The sequence below is a fragment of the Mastigoproctus giganteus genome, chromosome 3 (genome assembly GCF_048544385.1).
Source record: "Mastigoproctus giganteus isolate SK-2022 chromosome 3, ASM4854438v1, whole genome shotgun sequence".
Taxonomy (NCBI): domain Eukaryota; kingdom Metazoa; phylum Arthropoda; class Arachnida; order Uropygi; family Thelyphonidae; genus Mastigoproctus; species Mastigoproctus giganteus.
Window position 1 is genome coordinate 97839655 of NC_143577.1, and position 23533 is coordinate 97863187.

General features: G+C 37.1%; 1 protein-coding gene across 1 annotated transcript in view; it reads left to right on the top strand.

Annotated features, from left to right (window-relative positions):
- LOC150088174 (uncharacterized) overlaps positions 1-23533 on the top strand; it is a 137168-nt gene that overhangs the window by 45796 nt on the left and 67839 nt on the right. The window contains exon 2 of the mRNA XM_090370601.1: positions 7538-7657. Within this exon, the coding sequence (XP_090226727.1) occupies positions 7538-7657 (120 nt within the window). The remainder of the gene's footprint in view (positions 1-7537; positions 7658-23533) is intronic.

Consider the following 23533-nt stretch of genomic DNA (forward strand, 5'->3'; position numbering starts at 1 on the left):
TCAGAATAGTGTTTTCTCAATCTTTTTGGAACTGTGGATAAATAGCTGACCAATGGGTGGATCCCTTTTGAAGTGTTATTAATTTTGTGGATCCCCTGTTAAAATCAGAAACGGGGAGTGAGGTTATAAACCAATCCTTCTGTTTTTATTTGTCTCTGATACTATTTTATTTGAGAAAATGTATATAATAAAAGTGAAAGCTTAATATGATACAGAAATAAAACAAATCGATTAAATTTCCTTTATTAAAATACACTTATTAGCACTGAACAAAATAAAAAAATTAACTAATGTGATTTTTGTTCTTGAACTTTTTTTACTTTTTTTTTTTTTAACAAATCCAACTTGTGTTCAGAGGCATAGTTTTGATTTCTACAAAAATAACTTCAGTACATTTATTTCTTTTCTACTACACAAGCGTCACAAAATACACTACTTGATTGTTCCAGTTTTTGACCACTTTATGAAACATTTCAATAATATAGCTAACCAGTGGGCGAGAAATAACCTAGGTAAATGTATGACCTGTTTTCAATTTACCAGGCACCATAAAATTGTGACTTGTGAAAATTGTCATAATTATGAGATCATTATCCTGTTGTTATAATGCAATGGTTAGGCAGTATGTTGGATACTGTATACAGGTCTGAAAACTTCATTTTAGGAAGGATATAAATCTGTTGGAATGGGTGCAGAAAAGGCAAATATTAGTCAGGGGCACAAAAAGTATTTCTTATCAGTAAAGACCAAATTCTTTAAATTGCAGCACCCGAAAAAACAGGCACCTGCAACAATGCTTGATTGAAGTGAATCAATCTATTTAATCAATCCAAATTGATTTAAGGCTTTAAATGGATTAAGTAAACTAAATGCTAAGGTCATCCTTACTCTTTCTTGGATAACACACATATAAGGTGACAAATTTCAATAAAAAAAAAAAGATGATCACAGGATAGAAGTGCAAAAATATGCTTTTAGCAAGAGCATAATTGATTGTTGGAACAAACTTTATTGTGGAAGTTAATAGTTTAGATAAATTTATTATAGGGGATGGATGGATGATACTGTATGCATCACTTGCCACTACTAATACTGATAATACTATCTAATTTTAATCTGTGATATGTCCATATACAGTAATCCATAACTGGTTCAAAACAACTGTAGGCATTTTATTTAATTGAAGAATGGTATAACAGTAACAGTGGAACTTTATTGCAAACAAAAAAGGATTGTGAGGGTGGAGCATATTCTCTCAGATTTACCTCTGCCTGCTGTGCGTAACACAGCAGGCAGAGGTAAATCTGAGAACATTGACTTTCACGTATTACTTCATATCTCTCTCTCTCAATGGTTAAGATTACTGCATATAATCTTGCAAATTATGGGGTTGCTGAGATGGACATTAGCTGTTTCAAACATCTCAAAAGAGGGGAAAATCCAGGAAAGAAACAGCACTGTCACACCCCAGTCAGCTCCCTGTCAATATTGTATCTGAACCAAAGATATAGCATAATGTTTAATCCAGAGGCTTTGAAGAATCATTATCAGCATGCCTTCCAATAGTAGTGGTAGCATGTCATTCTGTAATGATGTGTAGGCATTAGAGGTCAAACAGAAACAAATATTTTAAGTTATGAGGTATCCAAGTGGTGGCTCACCCACCTTTAGTGTAAATTGTGTATAAACTGGCGTGTTCTTTTATTAGCTTGTATGTTTGCTGGATGAAAAATCAGTTTTTATGGGAGATAAACTTACAACTTTTGTTTGAGGTTGACTAACTTGGTGACTGCCCAGGGGCTCACATCTGGTGAGTATGGGCTTGGCACACCCAGGGGCCTGAGCTGGATATCATCATCATCATCATCATTCTCTTTCTTGGTGATTCCTTTCTACTTCTCTCTCTCTCTCTCTCTCTCTCTCTCTCTCTCTCTCTCTCTCTCTCTCTCTCTCTCTCTCTCTCTCTCTCGGCACCTCCATAGCCAGGTGGGCAGGAGCTGCAGTGCATGGCACACGCTTCTTGATTAGACCGGGGTTCGAGCCTGTGACTACCAAATATGGAGGATGCGGAAAGGTCAGGGAATGACCACCGCATATCCCCGGATCAATATGGCCTTAGTTGCTAATGCTACTAAAAATCAAATAACAACATCTCTCTCTCACTCACTCTGGGTAACTCGGAAATTTTTTTTTGGCCGGTGCAGCATAAGCCTCAGGCTTCCTTGTACCATATGGCTAATCATCATAATAATAATAATTGTGCTACCTGCAATGTATAGAGTCTATTGGTATGTGGGCTGAGATCATGTCATACATATTTGTCCAAGAACAGGAAGTGATATTATAAAGCATTCATGCACTGTATCTTGGAAATGGTACCTTAATCTAGGTGGAATCGGGGATAGCTTTGGTGGGCTTTTGCAATTCCCTTTTAAATTTTTGGTTATTATTCAAGCCCCTTGCTAAAAAATGTGTGATTAAATTTAAGACTTTAAATCGGGGATGATCCTTAGCTGAAATTATTCTTGAGTGATCCTCTTTTTAACAAATTGGCAGCACAGCCCTGTCTAAATTCAGAAATTACCCAGAGTATTTTTGTCTTATTTTTCTTCAAGCATTTGATGTATAATGTTTTCATACTTGATTTATTGTACATCTCTATATGTGTTTATATAATTTTTCCTTTTCTCTCTTATGTGTTCACTGCATTGGCATAAATTCTTCATGTGATTCTTCATGCATTAAGAACCTGCAGATAAATGAACCACTAGGTGGCAGTGATCACAGTGTGTTGAAGTGGGATTTACTCAAGGAGGTAACTACCATCAGAGGTAAAGGGAAGGGTTTTTGTTTTCGTAAAGGCGACTATGATGGTCTGAGACAGTATTTAAATTCTATACAGTGGGACCAACTGATGATGTTACCAACAGCAAACTCAAAATGGGAAGCATTCAAGGAACTAATCTTGGAGGCTACCAGGCTTTACATACCAACTAAGAAATATTGTTCAAGGTTTAGGCCTAAATGGTTGTCAGATGAACTAATGAGACATGTGGCAGAGAAGAAAAATGCATGGGATACATACAAATTAATGGGTGACATGGAAGCCTATGATAGATATAAGTTGGTCTGTAACCAAGTCACAAAGGAGATTAGGCAGGCAAAGGCAGACTATGAAAAATCCTTGGCAAAGGATGCAAAGAAAAACAGAAAAGAGTTCTTTACATACTTGAACTCGAAAAGGAAAGGGATGAATCAGATTGGTCCACTGGATATTGATGGTTCAACAGTTGAGGATCCTGCTCAGGTGGCTAACAATCTAAACGAGTATTTTGCATGTACATTCACGCATGAGGAGTTATTCAGGAAGGAGAATGATGTAGGTAAAGTAAACATTGGCAGTGAGCTGGATGATTTTGTAATAACTGAGAGGAAAGTGGAGGAGAGATTGTTGAGGATAAACATAAAAAAGGCACCTGGGGTGGATGGGATCTATCCAGTTATATTAAAGGAGGCAGCAAAGGAAGTATGCAAACCCCTAGCCATAATTATGAGAGCTTCTTTGGACTCAGGGGAGGTACCCATAGACTGGAGATGTGCAAATGTAACCCCAATTCACAAAGGAGGATCAAAGGCTGACACAAGTAATTATAGACCTGTTAGTTTAACTTCTGTTCCAGGTAAATTAATGGAGGCACTGGTTAAAGAAGCACTGCAGGATCATCTAGACAAGAATTCAGTTATAGCTCAGACGCAGCATGGTTTTGTTAAGGGCAGGTCTTGCCTGACCAATTTGATTGGATACTATGATGTAGTCACAAAAGAACTGGATGCAGGGAATAACTTTGATATTATATATTTGGATCTTAGAAAGGCTTTTGATACTGTTGCACATGGAAGACTGCTGCACAAATTGGAGCAGTGTGGCATTGGAGGCAAATTGCTGCTATGGATAAGGGGATGGTTGAGTGGCAGAAGACAGAGAGTGGTAATCAATGGACACTGCTCAACGTGGACTAATGTTATTAGTGGAGTTCCTCAAGGTTCAGTGTTGGGTCCGTTGTTGTTTTCGGTGTTTATGAATGATATTGATGATGGGATATCAAGTTTAATGTCCAAGTTTGCAGATGATACAAAGGTTGGCAGGGTCGTTAAGGACAATACTGACGCTATGCTGCTGCAACAGGATCTGGAAAGGTTGAACAGATGGGCTGAGAGGTGGCAAATGAGGTTTAACATCGACAAATGTAAAGTGCTGCATATGGGAAACAGTAACCCCAGAGCAACGTATCAACTCTGCGGTACTACACTGACAGTGGTGAAGAATGAAAAGGACCTGGGGGTAATTGTGCAGGCAGATATGAAGTTCTCTGAGCAGTGCAGACGAGCTGCAAGAGTAGCTCATGGTGTCTTGTCAATGATATACAGGAATTTTTCTAGCAGGGATAAGGAGGTGATTATTCCCTTGTATAAGGCAATGGTAAGGCCACATCTTGAGTACTGTATACAGGTCTGGAGGCCTCATTTCAAGAAGGATGTAGAGCTGCTGGAACGGGTACAGAGAAGGGCAACAAGATTAGTAAATGGAACAAAGGGTTGCTCTTACGAAGAAAGGCTTAAGTTTTGCAAATTACAGAATTTGGAGACTAGGCACCGGCGAGGTGATCTGATAGAGGTGTATAAGGCTTTGAATGGTTTGAGCATGCTCAATGCCAATGGGATTCTTCATCTTTCTCAGAATAATCACCTCAGAGGGCATAAATTCAAATTGAGGAAGGACGGATGTCGGATAGATGTGCGGAAATTTGCCTTTGGCCAGCGGGTGGTTGGTTGGTGGAACCGACTTCCATCACTTGTTGTTGAAGTTGATAGCCTAAACAAATTTAAAGCTCAACTGGACAGGTATTTCGAACGAACGGAGGGGTGAAATGGGAGTGGGTTGTTTTTTTTTTTTTTTTTTCTTTTGGCTGATGCTGAATAAGCTTGCTTTCTTGCATCATATGCCTATGCTAATGCTAATGCTAATTAGTTGTCATTGCTGCTTCTCACTGTGAAATCCACTGTTGTAATCTCATTAATTGGCATATAAATTTATTTAGAAAAGAATTATATCACTGCATTGAAATAATTTTTCTAGTTATGTCTGTATTTCATTGCTTCTCACATATTGGATTTTTTTTTGTTTATGATGACTGATTTTTCTTTTCACAAAGTTCAGGTGATTTTGATGTGTTTTTTTTGGACAGTGTGTATCGTTGTGAACAGTAGATTTTTAGGGGTAATCCTGAGTTCATGTATGTGCTTGTACATTCCCCCCCAAGCCTATGAAAATTCTGAGACATTAGAAAATAGTAGTATGACTTCCTTTTCACGAACTTCATGCAGATTTTGTTTTGACATTAGTCACTATTTTTATTTAATGTAATAAATTTATTACAACTATAGATCACAAAATGAAGAAAGTTATATTTTCATTTTGTCCTTGCTGTTTTCTTTTCTTTTGAACAACTGTTAACCTACAAATCATAAATCCTGATTGCTTTACAGAGCTCTTACATTGAAATGGCTTGAAAGCTTCTCTGAAAATCATCAGCGCTCCTTAAAAGAAAGCAGTTAGATTAATTAATCACACCCCAAACTGATGCAGTCAATTTCATTCTACACAGATTTGCAGTTTTTACTACATGCCTTTTCTGTACTGGTTTCCATGGGCATTATTTTTTTGAATTGTCATCTTTATTTCTTCAACCTTCTGAATCTATTAGAATACAACCTTGAAAAATCTTTTTACAGTTGAACTTAAAACTTACTGGACTAATCTTTTTTTTAGATATTTATATCTTTTATACACTCTGCTCTCTAGATAATCATCATCAGTATATGTTTTCACTAAAATTATAATTTTTGAAGTTCGTCTAATATTAATAATTTCTTTCTTTTGTTATATTTTGTATTTTAATCAATGAGAGAGAGAGAGAGAGAGAGAGAGAGAGAGAGAGAGAGAGAGAGAGAGAGAGAGAGCAAAACACAAAAGGCAGTATCAGTGACCAGTAGAAGAAATTTGGTTTTTTTTCCACCTTCTGATGTCATGCACTGAATTATGACCACCTACCTAATACTTCGTAGATCCTCCTTTTTCCCTCAGTACAGCAGCTATTCCATGTGGCACTGATTCAACAAGATGTTGGAAGTGTTTGGGAGGTATGGCCAACCAAGCTGCATGTGATGCGGTCAGCAATGCAGGTATGGAGGTGAGTAGTATATCCAGACTCCTAATATGCCTTTCCATAGTGTCCCACAAGTACTCTGTGGGATTGATATTGGTGGAGTTCGGAGATCAATCGGTATGCTGGAAGTCAGAACTGTGTTCCTCAAACCATTCCTGCACAAGTGCCCGATGGCTCGGCACATTGTCATCTTGGAAGACACCATCACCATTTGGGAAAAAGTGTAACATAGCGGGGTATACACAGTCAGCAAGCAGTTGATGATAGCGAAGACCACTGATACTTTGTTCCACATGCACCGGGGGTCCAAGTTCCTGCCATTGAAACATGCCCCACACCATACAACCACCTCCACCAGCAGTTGTATGGTTGTGCAATGGTCATGCCAGATATTGTTCAGGGCTGGCCCATGTTGTATTGGGTAATCAACTCTTCAACAGTGCTGTACAACTTGTCGGACCTGGTGCTCACCTCTAACATCAACCTTTCACTAAACTTTGCAGTTTTGCCATTGGGTCATTGTTTGACCATTTTGACGCCAGTCCTGGTACACTTTAACTATAGTGGCTCTCGAACACCCCACCAGTTCAGACATTTGGGAAATCAAGGCACCAGCTCGTCGAGCACCCACAATCTGTCCTTTATCAAAGTCTGATAAATCCTTCCTTTTACCCATCATGCTCAGAATTTTAACCTACTGAACCACTGACACCTTATCTGTGCTACGTAGGTTGACTAACTCCGGACTCTTGTACTTCACGTGGTCAGCGGGTCGTATTCAGTTTTCATAGGGGTGGTCATAATTCAGTGATCACTCAGTTTATATCTTAATATTAATTAGTTTTTAAATGACAGATCTCATGGCAACATCTGTGTAGCTATTGAGTAGACAAATGCCTCGAGTTGAGTAGTAAATGTAATGTACATTCCTTAAAGTAAATGTAACAAAACCCAGTTGTGAACTGATAATTTTAAGTTATCATTAAAATTACAACAGTTAAGATAAGATAACTGCCACAGGTGTGACCATTTAATGCATAGATTAAGTTATGTTGTTTCATCCAATTGTTAATATTAGTTTTGCTAAAAAGTCTTTATGTATTAATGTATTCTTACTGAACTGTTTGCCCCTACTCTAATTTTTAAAGCCTAAACTATGCAAAAAATTAAGCAGATTGGTATATCTATTTTAAAGAATTGCTGTATTTGTTTATTTTAAGCTTCTTTACTAACATTTTTTAATAGTTAAAAAAACCCCCAAAAAAACTACCCCTTACAGATAAGAAATTTATGTGATTACTGCTTTGCAGAGCACTGGAGGTAGCACAGGAGAGGATGAAGATGAACTTAATTTGTGTTCAGAAACCAGAAAGAATACTGCTTATAATGAGATGCCACAGGATAAGGATGAAATATCAAATGGCCCACAAGTAATGATTAGTTTATATTATATTTTATTTATTTTTTTGAAAATGACAGCCTTTTTACCTTGTAGTTGAAATATATCAACTTTAGCCGCCTTATTTTTTATTTCTATTTTTTTTTGTTGTATCTATAAGTCCATTGTATCTATAAGACCAATGTGCAATAACTGCATATGTCATTGCTGTGGAAATTTTAAAACTTAATGACATTATAATTATTAATATTTAACTTATCTATTGGAAGTTTTAAGACAGGCAGGCAGTTGAAATGAAATTAAAAATGAGAGAGAGGAAGATCACAATATATATATTAGGTTTGAGAATTACGAGAGAGTGATGTTGCATACCATCAAAGAGGACTATAGTTTCAGCTTGGCTGATTAAGATATACCCAACTGTGTTCATCAGTTGAAGCATTTCACATGCAAAGCAATCCTCCACAGGTGATTAAATATAAACAGGGGCCAGGTTCTCATCCCTCACACCTGGATAACATTATTTAGTAATAAAAGGATATTATGCTTCCACAAATAGCATAACATTTCGACAATTGGAATTTCTCAGTAACACTCCCAATCCAGTCCATAACTATCATCAGAATAATTATCAGTATTCTACAGAGGTAATAATAACATACCAGCCAAAAAAATAAAAAGTTACATTTCCGACCCATATAATAATTTTTCTAATTCTTCCTTAAATTTATTCAAACTGTGCACTTCCACAACACCGGATGATAGTTTATTTCAACAGTCAACTACTTGGCAGCTGAAGTTTCTACCTATCCAACCTGCTACCAATCTTCTTTAATTTAAATTTATCATCTGAGCAAGAGGAAGGATACTATCAGCATTTAGCATACTTAATCCATTCAAAGATTCAAAACATCTCAATCAATTTCCTCACAGGTGCCTAGTTTCCAGATGCTGCAATATGCTGTAGCACCTGTTCCAAAAGATCCACATCCTAAATTGAGGCTTCCAGACCTGTATGTAGTTCTCTAGGTGTAGCCTAACCATTACTTTATAGGACAGGATAATCGTCTTATTCTTGCTCGCAAAATTCCTGTATATCATTCACAAAATCTCATCAGCTGTCCTGGCAGCCTATTTTAAGCAATCAGAGAACTTCATTTATCTTTAACAATTTCTCCTCCACTTTGCATTCAGTTATTAAAAAATCATCTAGCTCATTGCCAGAGTTTAATTCACCTCTGGCATTCTCCTCCCTGAATAACTCCTCATGGTGCCTCCGTAGCCAGGTGGGAAGGAGCAGCAGTGCGTAGCACACGCTTCTTGATTAGACCGGGGTTCGAGCCCGTCGTCACCAAATACGGAGGATGTGGAAAGATCAGGAAATGACCACCGTATATTCCTGGAGCAATATGGCCTTAGTTGCTAATGCTCCTAAAATCCAAATAACAACAACATAACTCCTCATATGTGAATGTAGATGCAAAATACTCATTTAGTTTGTTAGCTACCTGAGCAGGACCATCAACAGTTGAACCATCAATATCAAGTGGACCAATCTGATTCATCCCCTTCCTCCTAGAGTTTGTATAATTACTTATGCAAACAGCAAAGAACTCTTTGCTGTTTTTCTTTGCATCCTTTGCCAAAGGTTTCTCGTAATCTGCCTTTGCCTGCCTAACCTCCTTTGTGACTTGCTTACATACCTACTTATATCTATCATAGGCTTCTGTTTCACCTGTTAATTTATATGGATCCTGCATTTTTCTTCTCTGCCACTGGTCTCATTATTTCATCTGACATCCATTTAGGCTTCATCACTTATTAAACCTTGAACAATATTTCTTAGTTGGTATGAAAGGCATAGTAGCTTCCGAGATTAATTCTTTGAATGCTTCCCATTTTGAATTTGCTGTTGGTAACATCATCAGTTGGTCTCACTGTATAGAATTTAAATACTGTCTCAGACCACCGCAGTCACCTTTACAAAAGCAAAAACCTTTCCCTTTACCCTTGATGGTAGTTGCCTCTTTAAGTAAATCCCACTTCAGCACACTGATCACTGCCACCTAGTGGTTCCTTTATCTGCAGATTCCTAATGCATGAAGAATCGCTACTGATATTCAGATCAAGAGTATTACTCCCTCAAGTTGCCTCCCAAACATGCAGCTGTAGCAAACAATCATCTAATAAATCCACAAAAGCCTTGCTTAGTGTGTGAGTGACCAACCCACAAATTCCACAAAATATCTGGGAAATTCAAATCCTCCCCATTATAAGACTCTCTGATTTACTGGCCCACTCTATTTCTCTGTACAGCTGTTTATTATACTCATCAGAGTCATTAGGCCTATAACACAAACTGACTTGACACTGCACTGTCCAGCCATGTCGACTGGCTGTACGTCCTTGGATTTTATCTATTTCTTCACTAATAGCATAACCCCTCCTCCGTTCTTATCCTGTCTATCCTTCCTGTATACATTGTACACCCCAAATTCCAGTTCTGCATTCTATATATGTGTGACACCATGTCTGTCATTCCAACAATATCTGCCTTTGATGTTTTGACCAACACCGTAAATTCATCGAATTTATTTATCAAACAACTAGCATTGGTGTACACGCAAGTATACATGCACCTGTTCCTATTCTTAGGAAGTTTAGACTGGATTGCAGGAAGTTTTATTTGAGCCAGCGAGTAATAAATTACTGGATTAAGTTACCTGCATGGGTGGTAGAGGCTGACAGTTTGAGGAAATTCAAAGGTCAGCTGGATAATTACCTATGGGAGGAGGGAAACACTTAGGTTGTCCATTTCCTTTTCTCTTATTTAATAATTATTATTATTTTAAAAAAATATATTTTCTTCTTTTTATTATTATTTTATTCTTAAATTTTATTTTATTTTTTTGTTATTTTATTATTATTGTTATTTATTTTTTATTATTATTATTATTATTATTTTTTTTGGCTGATGCAGCATAAGCCATAGGCTTCCTTGCTATGACCATGTGGCCATTACTAATACTAATATCCTAACACAGTCCATGTATTTACTTGTTCCGCAATGACTCCCAGCATTCCCTGGAATCCCCTGCACCTTGTTTTCCAGGTTGCTTCTCATTCCAATAGAAACAGTGCAAGAATCACTTTCACCTCTGCCAGCAGCTACTGTTAATCTATTAGTCTGTGTAACCTACTCAAGCTAGCATTTTTCCGACCCACCTAACAGTGCCTTGATAGCATCAGCAAATATTCTTGCACCCTTTCTATTTAAGTGTATCCCATCCCTGTAGAAGCATTCTCTCCTGTTAACAAGCACATACCAGGCTGAGAAAAATTCTACTCCTTCAGCCTTGCACAATCTCTCCAGGGCCAAATTCGACAAGGCTCTCATCATATACTCTCTCCTATCGTGTCTGGGCAGAATTGCAGACACTTTCAAATGCAACCCTAACTCATGGTTTTTTTCAACAGTGACCTGTATTTGTTAAGTAATTCCGCCAGTCTCCTACTCTTAATTAATATCATTAGTGCCAACGTGAACAACAATATCATTATGCCTTTAAAAGATGATATCTGCTCTACAATGTTATCAATCTTTGCTCCTGGCAGACATACCCTAGTCCTGTTCCACCTATCAAAATTTTCAACTCTTTTTAGATAATTTAAATCTTAATATATATTTTTAATTATTTAATTTGCTTATGTTCTAATATCTTTTGCTATGCACCTGAAATCCAGAAAGCCTTTGGCCCCAAGCTTTCTGGACAAGGCATCCTTTATGTATATAAAATGTACTGTAATAGCAATATAAAAAAATATGCATTAAAAAAGGTGGGATTGTTGCAAAGCTCTCACTGATATTAATTTTGGAAAATACTCTTTTTAAAGAGTATTTTAATATTAAAGTAATTTATTTTTTGATAAAAATTAAAATTATCCATCCAGATAAACATTATATTTCTACATAGTATATTTGGTCGTACTCTGTATTACACAGAATTGATTGCCAGTTTGAATGTATAAAAGATATTAAAAAACACTAAAATATATTGATTTATACGAAGAAAATTTTGCCAGAAATGTATCCCATAACCAAAACATGTATCCCTTTGCTAGAAATTCAGTAAAGTACGGCAGATATGAAAACTCAAAATATTTTACATATTGACTAAAAATTTTAAAGAATTTAGTGTCTGTAGTCATAATTTTGAAAAGATTTCAGTATTTGAATGGTTGAAGGTTATTCCAGTGGTTTCCCTTAATGCTGTATAATTGAGATTCTTCTCAATCTTTTGTTACTGTTAAGATTCTTTTAACTGATTTCCTCTTTAATCCTTCTATTTCTTTCATGTAGAATTGACACATTTAGCTGGTTTTCATTTTAGTGTTTTGTCATTTTGTTTCTATAATTATACTCATCTGATGTCTGCATTGCATCCCTGCTAGTTGCTTAATCATCATCATGAACTTGATCTGGCTTAGGTCTTTTAAGACCTGTTCCGTTGTAACTCTTGTAGGTGGTCTTGATCTCACCATTGTTGTCTTGGTTGACCCATATCTCTTTTGCCTGTAGGTTTGTAGTTAAAGGCTAATTTTGAGATCTGGTCTGAGTTTATTCTTTCTATGTGACTGATGCATTTTTTCTGATACCATTTTACGTCATTTACTATTTTATCTACTCTTAATTTCTCACGAATATCTAAATTTATTCACAAAATGTATCCCCAATTCACAAAAAGGGGGATCGAAGGGTGATACGAGTAATTACAGACCAGTTTAACTTCTGTTACGTGTCAAATATTGGAGTCACTGGTTAAAGATCCATTGCCGGATCATCTGGACTAAGCAATAATTCAGACACAGCATTGGTTTGTTAAGGGAAAGTCTTATCTGAAAAATTTGATTGGATACTATGATGTGGTTACAAAGGAACTGGATGCAAAAAATAATTTTGATATCATATACTTAGATTTCAGGAAAGCTGTTGATACTGTTGGGCATGGAAGACTACTGTACAAATTGGAGCCAAATGGTATTAAGGGTAAAAAAAGTAAAGTAAAGTGCAGCCATTATCAACCCACTGCAGGGTGGAAGCCTCCTCAACAATTCATGCTGAGGGAAATGGACCATAATCTGCCACGCTGGTCCAGTGCGGGTTGGCAGATCGATCGTATTCAGCAGTCAGGGGCTTGAACCCCGGTCTACTCAAAGAGCGTGTGCTACTGCACTCACGCTCCTGCCCACTCGGCTACGGAGGCCACGGTATTAAGGGTAAGTTTGTTTGTTTGTTATTTGGTTTTTAGGAGCATTAGCAACTAAAGCCATATTGCTCCGGGAAATGCGGTGGGCATTCCTTGACCTTTCCGCATCCTCCGTATTTGGTGGTGACGGGCTCGAACCCCGGTCTAATCAAGAAGCGCGTGCTACGCACTGCTGCTCCTTCCCACCTGGCTACAGAGGCGCCGCTAAGGGTAAGTTGCTACAATGGATAAAAGTGTGGTTGAGTGGGAGAACACAGAGGGTGGTAATCAATGGATGCTGCCCTTCGTGGACTAATGTTATTAGTGGAGTTCCACAGGGTTCGATGTTGGGCCCACTGTTGTTTTGTATATTTATCAATGATATTGATGAAGTATATTAGGCTTAGTGTTGAAGTTTGCAGATGATACAAAGGTTGGCAGGGTTGTTAATGACAGTAATGGCAGTGTGCTACTGCAACAGGATCTAGAAAATTTGGACAGTTGGGCTGAGAAGTGGCAGCTGAAGTTTAACATTGACAAATGCAAAGTACTGCAAGTAACCCCAGAGGAACGTACCAACTATATGGTACTACACTTAGGGTGGTAGACAAAACCCCATGACCTGCAAGAGCAGGTCATGGGGTTTTGTCAATGATATACAGGAATTTTGCTAGCAGGGAAAAGGAGGTGATTATCCCTTTGTATAAAGCAATGGTCAGGCCATGCCTTGAGTACTGCGTACAGGTCTAGAGGCCTCATTTTAGGAAGGATGTACATTTGCTTGAGCATGTAAAGAGAAGGGCAACAAGGTTGGTGAGGGGAATGAAGAGGTCCTCTTACCAAAAGAGGCTTAAGTTCTGCAAATTGCAGTGAGTTGAGCATGCTGAATTCGGATGGGATTCTTCTACTTGCTCAGATTACGATCCTAAGGGGGCATAAATTAAAATTGAGGAAAGACAGTTGTAGAATAGATGTGTGGAAATTTGCCTTTAGCTAGCGGGTGGTTAATTGCTGGAAGAAACTTCCATCTGTCGTGGAAGTTGATAGGTTAAATAAATTCAAGGAGGAACTGAACAAACATTTAGAGGGAATGGTTGTGTAAATTTTTTTTTTTTTTTGGCTGATGCTACATAAACTCATGCTTGCAGGCTTGCTTTCTTGCATCACATGCCTCTATTACTATTTCTTTGATGATATAGTCTTGTAAAGCCTAATAACTGTCTTAAAAATTTCATTTGTGCTGCTTCTAGTTTTTGTGCATCTTTTTTTATTTATGACTCAAGTCTCACAGTTGTAGAAGAGGGCTGTTTTTGAAGTGATGTTGTGTAATCATAATTTTGTTTCAGTTGTCTTTTTTTTTTCCTTTCATTTTATTATATTTTTGTAGTTTAGTGTGGATGCCTTTCCCTTCATTTGGTATTAAATTGCCTAAATAGATATTTAGGCAATTTAATATCAAATAATAGAACAAATCAAATATTTGTTCTATTATTTTGTCATCAATAACAATTTTGATTCTTTGTATGTTTTTTCCACATAATCCCATTGATTTTGTTTTTGCAGTGGAGATTTTCATCTTGTACTTTTTGTCTATTTTATTCAGTTCATTAGCTGCTAGGCGCCTCCGTAGCCAGGTGGGCAGGAGTGCGTAGCACACGCTTCTTGATTAGACCGGGGTTCGAGCCCATGACCACCAAATGCGGAGGATGCGGAAAGGTCAGAGAATGACCACCGCATATCCCCGGAGCAATATTATTATTATTAGCTATATGGTACAAGGAAGCCTAAGGCTTATGCTTCACCAGCCAAAAAAAAAATTCCCCGATTACCCTGAGAGAGAGAGAGAGAGAGAGAGAGAGAAGTAGAAGGGAATCACTGAGAAAGATGATGATATCCAGCTCAGGATCCTGGGTGTGCCAAGCCCAAACTCACCAGATATGAGCCCCTGGGATCTTGAAGGCATATGTCACATTCTTTAAAATAATTTGTAAATGCTTAATGCACAAAAGCATGGATATAATGCTTTGAACCACGGAAATAAGAAATTCAAAATATAATAAAAACATGTTTATTTTTTAAGCTTACAGGTTAAAATCTTACAAAATGCTTCAAATTTACCTCATATGCCTTACTAGTCGTAAGTACCTCATGCTACCTGTAACACTGCCATCTATCAATATGGCCTTAGTTGCTAATGCTCCTAAAAACCAAATAACAACAACAATTAGTTGCTATCTGTAGTTCGCCTTCCGATTTTGCGCTTATAACTTGATCATCAGTATATAATATAGTTTGGATTTTATTCCTATTGTTCAACTGTATTCTGTTGTTAATTGTTTGTTTCCATTCTTTAATAATTTTATTGATGTAGATATTAAATAAATTTGGTGATAATCCACATCCTTGTTTGACTCCTGTATTGGTGTTAATTGGGTATGATAGTTCGGCCGTTAGAATATTTTATGCAGACTTTTGAGTTTTTATATAGGCTTTGTATCGCTTTCAGGAGTTGGGTTGGGATATTTTCTTCGTGTGGAATCTTCCAAAGTTTTTCCCGGTTTACATTTTCATATGCTTTTTAATAATCCATAAACAGCAGAAATGTTGGTAGGTTAAACTCTCTTCTTTTCTCCAAAATTTGTTGTAATGAGAAAATGGCATATATTGTGCTTCTCTCTTTTGTGAACCCACATTGTTCTTCTTCTAAGAATTGTTCACTGTATTTATTATGTTTATTCTTTAATATATTAGAGTCTAGCTTTGAAGCTAGTGATAGCAGTGTTATCCCTCTGTAGTTGTTAGGGGTTATTTTTGGAGCCTTTTTTGTGTAAATTGATTACTATTCCTGTTTCTCAATCTTTGGGTATTTGTTGCTTATCCAGTATAACCAACAAATACCCATATATGTTAAATAATTTTAGTAGTGTGTTTTTTAATAAGGTGCAACCATATTTAAATAGTTCTACATTCAAATTTTCTATGCCTGGGCTTTTGCAGTTTTTTGATTTTTGTAATATTAACTCTAGTTCTTCCATTGTTATATTTTCTTCAACTTCGGTTACCACAGATTCATCTTCCAATTCCCTAGTGCCAGAGCTATACAATAGTTTGGAATAGTGTTGCTTCCATTCTGTTTGAGAGATGGAGTTGGTTTTTATTTGATCATTTGTGTCTAGTTGTAATTTTTTAAAAATTTTGAGACCTCTTCTCTGTGGGCCGTTATATCACGTTCTAAGGATTTAACAAATTTATCCTAGTCATCTCGTCTGATTCTTCTGGTTAGTTTTCTGGCTTCTGCTCTAAGCTTTTTATATTTTATGCCTAGATGTAGGTCTTTAGTTTGTAGGAACAGTTTATAGGCCTTTTTTTTTTTCCTCATCAATTATTTGTTTCAATTCTTCATTCCAAGTTCTTAGCCAGTTTTTATTTTTTTTAGGTTTATATCCAAGACTTTCTTCAGCATCTCCCAGAATTGATTTTTTCATGTTTGACCAGATTTCCTCAACATTATCACTCTCATCTGATTTGAGTTTATCTTTCAATCAACTTTCATACAGGAATTTAGTGCTTTCATCTTCCAACAAATGTATTTTTAATTTCTTATTAGGTTTTGTTGGTATTTTCTTCTTTTTATTAAGATAATTTCTTTTTATTTTGAAAGTGCTTTCTAGTAAGTAGTGATCACTGTCAATTTCACTGCCTCAGAATATTCTAGTGCAGTGGTTTCAACCATTTTTTTTAATAATGGCACCCCTAAGTAATTTATTTTATTTGTGGCACCCCTACTCAATTTTCTTCCTGTTAGATCCAATTCTCTGTGTGTGTGTGTGTGTGTGTGTGTGTGTGTGTGTGTGTGTGTGTGTGTGTGTGTGTATATATATATATATATATACACACACCCTGTACCCTCCTTTTTATTTTTTATTAAGTAATACTTCTTTTCCAACATTATTTAAATATAATTATGTGTGTGTGTGTGCGTGTGTGTGTGAGAGAAGTTATGTAGAGAAATAGAGATAGAAAAAGAGTATCAGAACAGATAGCCTCAGCTAATTATTGAGTGGATCTAGCCCTAGTTAACGTTCCATTCAATGTATTCATATATCTATAATTAGCTACATCATTTTCGGTCCTTGAGGTTGTCACAGACATTCTCTCAGATATGCCAGACAAGCTGTTCTTGCTACCTGGGAGTCTAAAACGCTGATGGAACTGATATTCGGGTGACACTCAAGTCAAAGTGGACCCAATTTCGGCGAAGTCCGGACGGTCTATGACAGCCAAATCCTCTGCTCGCACCTTCACGATGGTGGGACTGTTAGTAATCCTGGGTATAACCTTCATGCTCAAGTACATGGTGGGTGACCACCCAGGTGTGAACCAACGTAAGCAGGGGTCGAGGTGTGGCGCCCACACCACATGGAGGAACGCAGCCCCTCTATGTTACCAGGCAGTACTAGGGGGTAGATGACTCTCATCAACCGGTGAAATACCACCACTTTGCTTATTGGAGGCTTGAAGTGGTGGAACCCATGTTTAGTCTCTAGAGCTAAGTTCCGGCCAACCCTTCCCTATCTCTTCCATCATGCAGTATGATTGATGATTTTTGAGGTTATGATGAATGTCGTGGCGAGATCCAATATTCCTTACATTTCGAGGGTACAGCTCTAAAACGGTGTTTGCAGGCCGGCCGCTAGTTAGCACACCGGACTGAACCTATTGGTAACTCTCTAGGAAGCTTCCGGATCAGCTAGTGTATAATCTTGCTACCTCTACTCTGCCAGATAGTGACTGGAGGGAGTCCGAGTAGTGTGTATGCGGGGAGCATTGTCGAGGCCACGTTATGTCAAGGATCTGGGTATATTCTTACCACATGTATGCCATAGCCAAAAATTTCATTACTTCATACAGCATGTCCCACCCACTTTTTCTTAATATTGAATACACCATGAATTGTCAAAATAGTAGAGCAAGCTTATCTGCGAAAAGATCTAAACCTCCCAAGGACTTCCTAATTCATTTCACAAATATACGATGTCCATTTCAACGAAATCTCAACGATGTCCATTTCCACTTGCAGTCTTCCAAACCCCATGTACTTTTTCTGACTGAATCTCAGTTATCAGTTGATTCAACTACTGCTCATCTCAGATGTCCAAATTATTTGCTGTATGATTCTTTCGCCTCAAAGGTGGTACTTGTGCATATGTCCGTTCTGATATTCCCTGTCAGAGACTTGGCAATTTGGAATCTCCTCTCTTTGATCTTCTCTGGCTTAAAATCTCTCTACCTCATTGTGTAAAATTCATCTGTTGTCGCTACCGTTCTCCTAACTCCACTAATCACTTGGAGCTCTTTGACTTCCTCTCTTTGCAACTTGACTTTCTCCAGTCCAACTTTCCTAACAGTGAGGTAATTTTCCTTGGTGATTTTAACGTTCACAACTCCAGCTAGCTTCCGTTTTCTAGTCACACCGACCCAGCAGGTCGAGATGCTGATGCTTTTGCAATTACTAATGACCTAGCACAGATTGTTCATTTACCTACAAGAATACCGGACAATCCTAATCATACAGCCAATACGCTTGATCTTTTTTTCACAAACAACCCTTCTAAGTACAAGGTTGAAGTGAGAGGTCCTTTAGGCACTTCAGATCACAACTTGGTGATTGTCTCTTCTCCAATGGAACCTTTATCTCACGGCTATTCCCAACCTCGTATTGTTTGGCATTACAAGAATGCAAAATGGGATGACCTGCGTGACTTCTTTTCTTCTTTTCCTTGGTCTGATTACTGTTTCAAAACTTCTGATGTCAACGTTTGCTCAGATCGTGTCAGTGAAATTATTCTTGCAGGAATGGAATCCTTTATCCCACACTCCACTTTAAAATCTCGTCCTTTATCTAAACCTTGGTTTTCCAATAAATGTGCTAAGGCTGTCCAAGAGAACGTTGCATATCATAATTGGCTTGTTTCTAATTCTTCAGTTTCATTTTCTGCCTACACCAAAGCTCGCAACAATTGTAAAGCAGTTATTAATCAGTCCAAACTAGAGTTTGAACAGGCTAAGAGTAGAAAACTTGCTTCTTGCCCTAATGGTAGCCGAGCATTCTGGTCTCTTGCCAAAGCTATTGGCCGCAACTTTTGCCCATCTCTATTCCCACCTCTGTCCAAACCAGATGGTTCTGTTGTCACTTCAGCCAAGGATAAAGCTGACCTTCTAGCATCCCATTTTTCTTCGAGCTCATGTATTAATGATTGGTAAAACACCTCCCACCATTCCTAACACGCTCCATTCAATGCCTCCTGTGGTCTTCCGTCAAAAGGATATCAGATGGATTTTGATGAATCTTGATGCTAAGAAAGCTCCAGGTCCTGATGGTATTTCTCCACTTGTTCTCAAAACCTGTGCTCCTGAACTTACTCCTATTCTTTGTCGCCTTTTTTCACTTTCTTATTCCAAAGGTGTTTTTCCTTCTGCTTGGAAATTTGCTCATATCCAGCCAGTTCCTAAAAAGGGTGACAAATCCCTCCCATCCAATTATCGTCCCATTGCAATTACTTCTACTCTTTCTAAAGTAATGGAGAAATCAATTAACCGCCAACTCTTAAACTACCTAGAAACCTTCCGTCTGATCAACGATCGCCAGTATGGATTCCGTCAGTGTCGATCCACTGGTGATATTCTGGCTTATGTTACCCATTTATGGACTAATTCAATGGACAGGTTCGGTGAAACACAAGTAATTGCTCTTGACATCTCAAAGGCTTTTGATCGTGTTTGGCATAAAGGTCTTCTAAACAAGCTTCCGTCTTATGGTTTGCCAACTGTTTTTAGTAATTGGTTATCCAGTTTTCTCTCTGATTGCTCACTGAGGGTGATGGTAGATGGCTCTCTGTCTTCTAACTTCTCCACTAATGCCGGTGTCCCTCAAGGTTCAGTTCTTTCCCCCACTCTTTTCCTCTTGTATATCAATGACCTTCTCCCGTTGACTGGAAATCCTATCCAGTTTTTCCGATGATAGCACATTGCATTCAACTTTCCATTTTGAGAAACCTTGTCCAGCTCAATCAGCTTCAAGTTCTTGAAAATCTGCTGCCAATTCCTTAAATGCCGATCTTCAGGTAATTCTCCAGTGGGGCAAAGACAACTTAGTTGATTTCAACCCTTCTAAAACTCAATCTTGTCTTATATCTCGCAAAAAGGATTCTTCTGCTCCTATGCTTATCTTTAGTGACACTCCGATTTCTAGGCAAAATGATATATCTCTTTTGGGGATTACCCTGACTTCTAATCTCTCTTGGCACAAGCACATTACAATTATTGCTTCCTCTGCATCTAAAAAACTTGGTTTTCTCTTTCGCTCTCGGCGTTACTTTTTCCCAAACAGCTGCTCACTCTGTATAAATCGCAAATCCGCCCTGCCATGGAATATTGTTCCCACATCTGGGGTGGTGCCCCCAAAACCTCTCTCAGGCTTCTTGATTCCATTCAGAAGAGGGCAGTTAGGTTATTTAATGATTCATCTCTAACAGAGTCTCTCCACTCGCTTTCTCATAGACGCACTGTTTCTGCTGCATGCCTCTTCTACAGATACTTCCATGGGCACTGTTCTTCTGAATTGGCTTCTATAATTCCCGCTCTCTCTTTCAAAACAGTCTGAACACGTGCCGCCACCAGCCAACATCCATTTACTGTCCAACTTCAAACCCACAGAACCAACTTTTCATCTTCCTCATTTATTCATTCAACTGCCGTTTTCTGGAACAACCTTCCTTCATACATATTTCCTGAAAATTATAGTCTACAGAAGTTCAAGTCCAATATCAACAAATATCTTCTTTCGTCTTCTCAACCTCCAACCCAAGCACGGTACTAAGTACTATAGGTTATAATACCTCTCGTGTTTGGGGTTCTCATAAAAAAAAAAAAAAAAAAAATTTACTATTTTATTTTATTTTATTATATTTTATGTATTTATAGGGTACAACAAAGAAGACCAGCTTAGGTTACCTAAAAAAAACTTGGCCCTTTGATCTAATGGGTATAGTGTTCACCCCCTAATACTTATATTCTGAATTCTCCAATTTATCCAGCTGGTATTATATTTAAAAAAATTAAGGTTATATATATATATATAACCTTAATTTTTTTAAAATTATAATACCAGCTGGATAAATTACTGTATATATATATATATATATATATATATATATACAGTAAAATCTCGTTAATACAAACTACTTTTATACAAAGTACTTGTTTATATGAAACTACCATTCCCCCACGAAAGGATAGGCTTTTCTATGTAAATATATTTGTTTATTTCAAAATTCGGTTAATATATATTACAAAGTTCTTTTTCACCCCGTGAGAAATAAGTATTGTGATTTTGTACATTTAATACAAATCCTGGCAGAGCTGTCCGATTATTGCCCCTATTATTACCTCTGGCCACCTGGCTCCCTACTTCCTGTAGGATGGCACTGACTTGTTAGAAATTAGTTTTGTGAAAACAAAAGCAGTTTATGGTAGCTACAACAGCAAGTGTACTCTGAAAAACATCTTTCTGTAGAATGAGTTGTTAAATTAACAAAAGAATAAAAAGTTTTTCTAAGTTGTTTATATGCACTCCCATGCTCTCCAAGGGAATAAGGTCAATTGCAATTGTTACCCCAGTTCAAAGTCTTTTGCTACCGTATACAGCAATCTAATTTTTGTGCCATTTTATCTGAGCTAATGTCTTTTTCGGAACTTGTGTCTTTAAATTAATTTAAAATTTGTTTATATTAAATCTTATCTAGCAGTGTTATGGTAACAAAATGTAAATGGACGGAATTAAACCTGGAAATTAAACTAAAAATTATACAAGAGACTGATAGGATGGAAAGAAGCAAAATGGACATTGCAAAGGAATACAACATCCTTCTACCTACTTTATTAACAATACTGAAAAATTGAAAAAGACAGTTCGTGACATTGGAGCAGCGATGAAATTTGTGGTGCAAAACACGAGGAGCTTGAAACAAAACTTTGAGTGGTACCAACAAATGCATGCATCTAATTTGCCAATAACCAGGTCTGATTTTTCAAGAAAAGACAAATTATCTAGCTCAGCAACAAGGAATTAGCAACTTCAAATGCAGCAGTGGCTGGCTCCAAAGATTTAAAGGCAGGAATAACTTGGTTTCGCAAAATGTTTGTGGTGAGACTAGATTAGTTGACAAAGAAAAGGCTGCAGACTGGTTGTGTTCTGTACAGTTCTTGAAAAATATGAGGCAAAGGATATTTTTAATCTTGATAAGACAGGTTTATTTTATAATTTGCTGTTCGAGGAGAGTCTTGTCATGGTGAAAAATTTAGTAAAAAAGATACTGTTTCGTTATGCTACAATTCGGATGGCAGTACAAAACTACACCCACTTGTGATTAGTAAGTTTTTCAAGCCAAGACGTTTTAAAGCAGTTAACCAACTTCCCTGTAATTATGAGGCCAATAGAAATGCTTGACTTACACTCAAAATTTTTCAGTCTTGGTTATCAAAAATGGACAGAAGAATGGCTTCAGAAAAAGGAACATTTTGATGATTCTAGATCGTTGTACAGTGCATTCTGTCGAGACACTTAAGTTGACAAATATAGGGCTGTTGTTTTTATTCCCCAGTACCATCAGTTTAATGCAACCACTGGATCAAGGCATTATTTATAACCTCAAGAGAGCATACAGAGCCTGCCTGATAAGGTACTTGATCTGCAACATAGGAGGGAACATTTACAGCCAAATTGGAATGTCTTGGATGCTATCTGTAATCTTGTTATTGCTTGGGACAATATTGCACCAAGTGTAATAATCGCTTTGGAGAGAATATCATTGAAAAACATGGTCCAGCAGAAGAATGTGAATGGATTTTGTTGGCAAATTTGAAGAGCTTGTGAAGGTGGATGATGAAGTTGCTACCACTGCAATGCCAGCACCAGAAGAGCTGCTGAGCACCACAAAATGATGATGTTTTTGTTACCAGCGACAGCAAAAGTGAAGAAGCGCACACACCACCATCTAAAAAAGATGCCCAAAATGTATTGAACATAATAGAGAATGTGTTGGCCTGCAGTAACGTTGATAAAGAAAACTATTGTATTTGATAATGTCTGTGCTGTAGTTAAAAATGCATATAGGACAAAAACTGTGCAATCAACATTGGATTCTTTCTTTAAATTAGATTAATTTATTAAAAAGTTAATGGTTTGTATGTCTCCTTTTATATTAAGATTGTAATTCTTTTTACTGTAATACTAAAATATTGTTTATATCAAAATTTATACTGTACAATATTTTCATTTCCGTTAATTGCTTTTTTTTAGTTTATCTTACAAATAAAATAAAATAAAATCTTTAAAAAATATGTTATTCCTATTACTGTATTATTAAACGAGGTTTTTATTTTATTTATATTATTTTATTTTATTAATTTAAATTAATTTATATTGGTCTTAGATATACAATATGTACAAAAAAAAAAGGTACAATTTTGACACTTTTGGGGGATGTTGTTATTACAAAACATGAAAATTTAGGTCCCTTGAACTTTGTGTTAACGAGATTTGACTGTGTGTATATATATATTTGGGCGTCTCCATAGCCAGGTGGGAAGGAGCAGCAGTG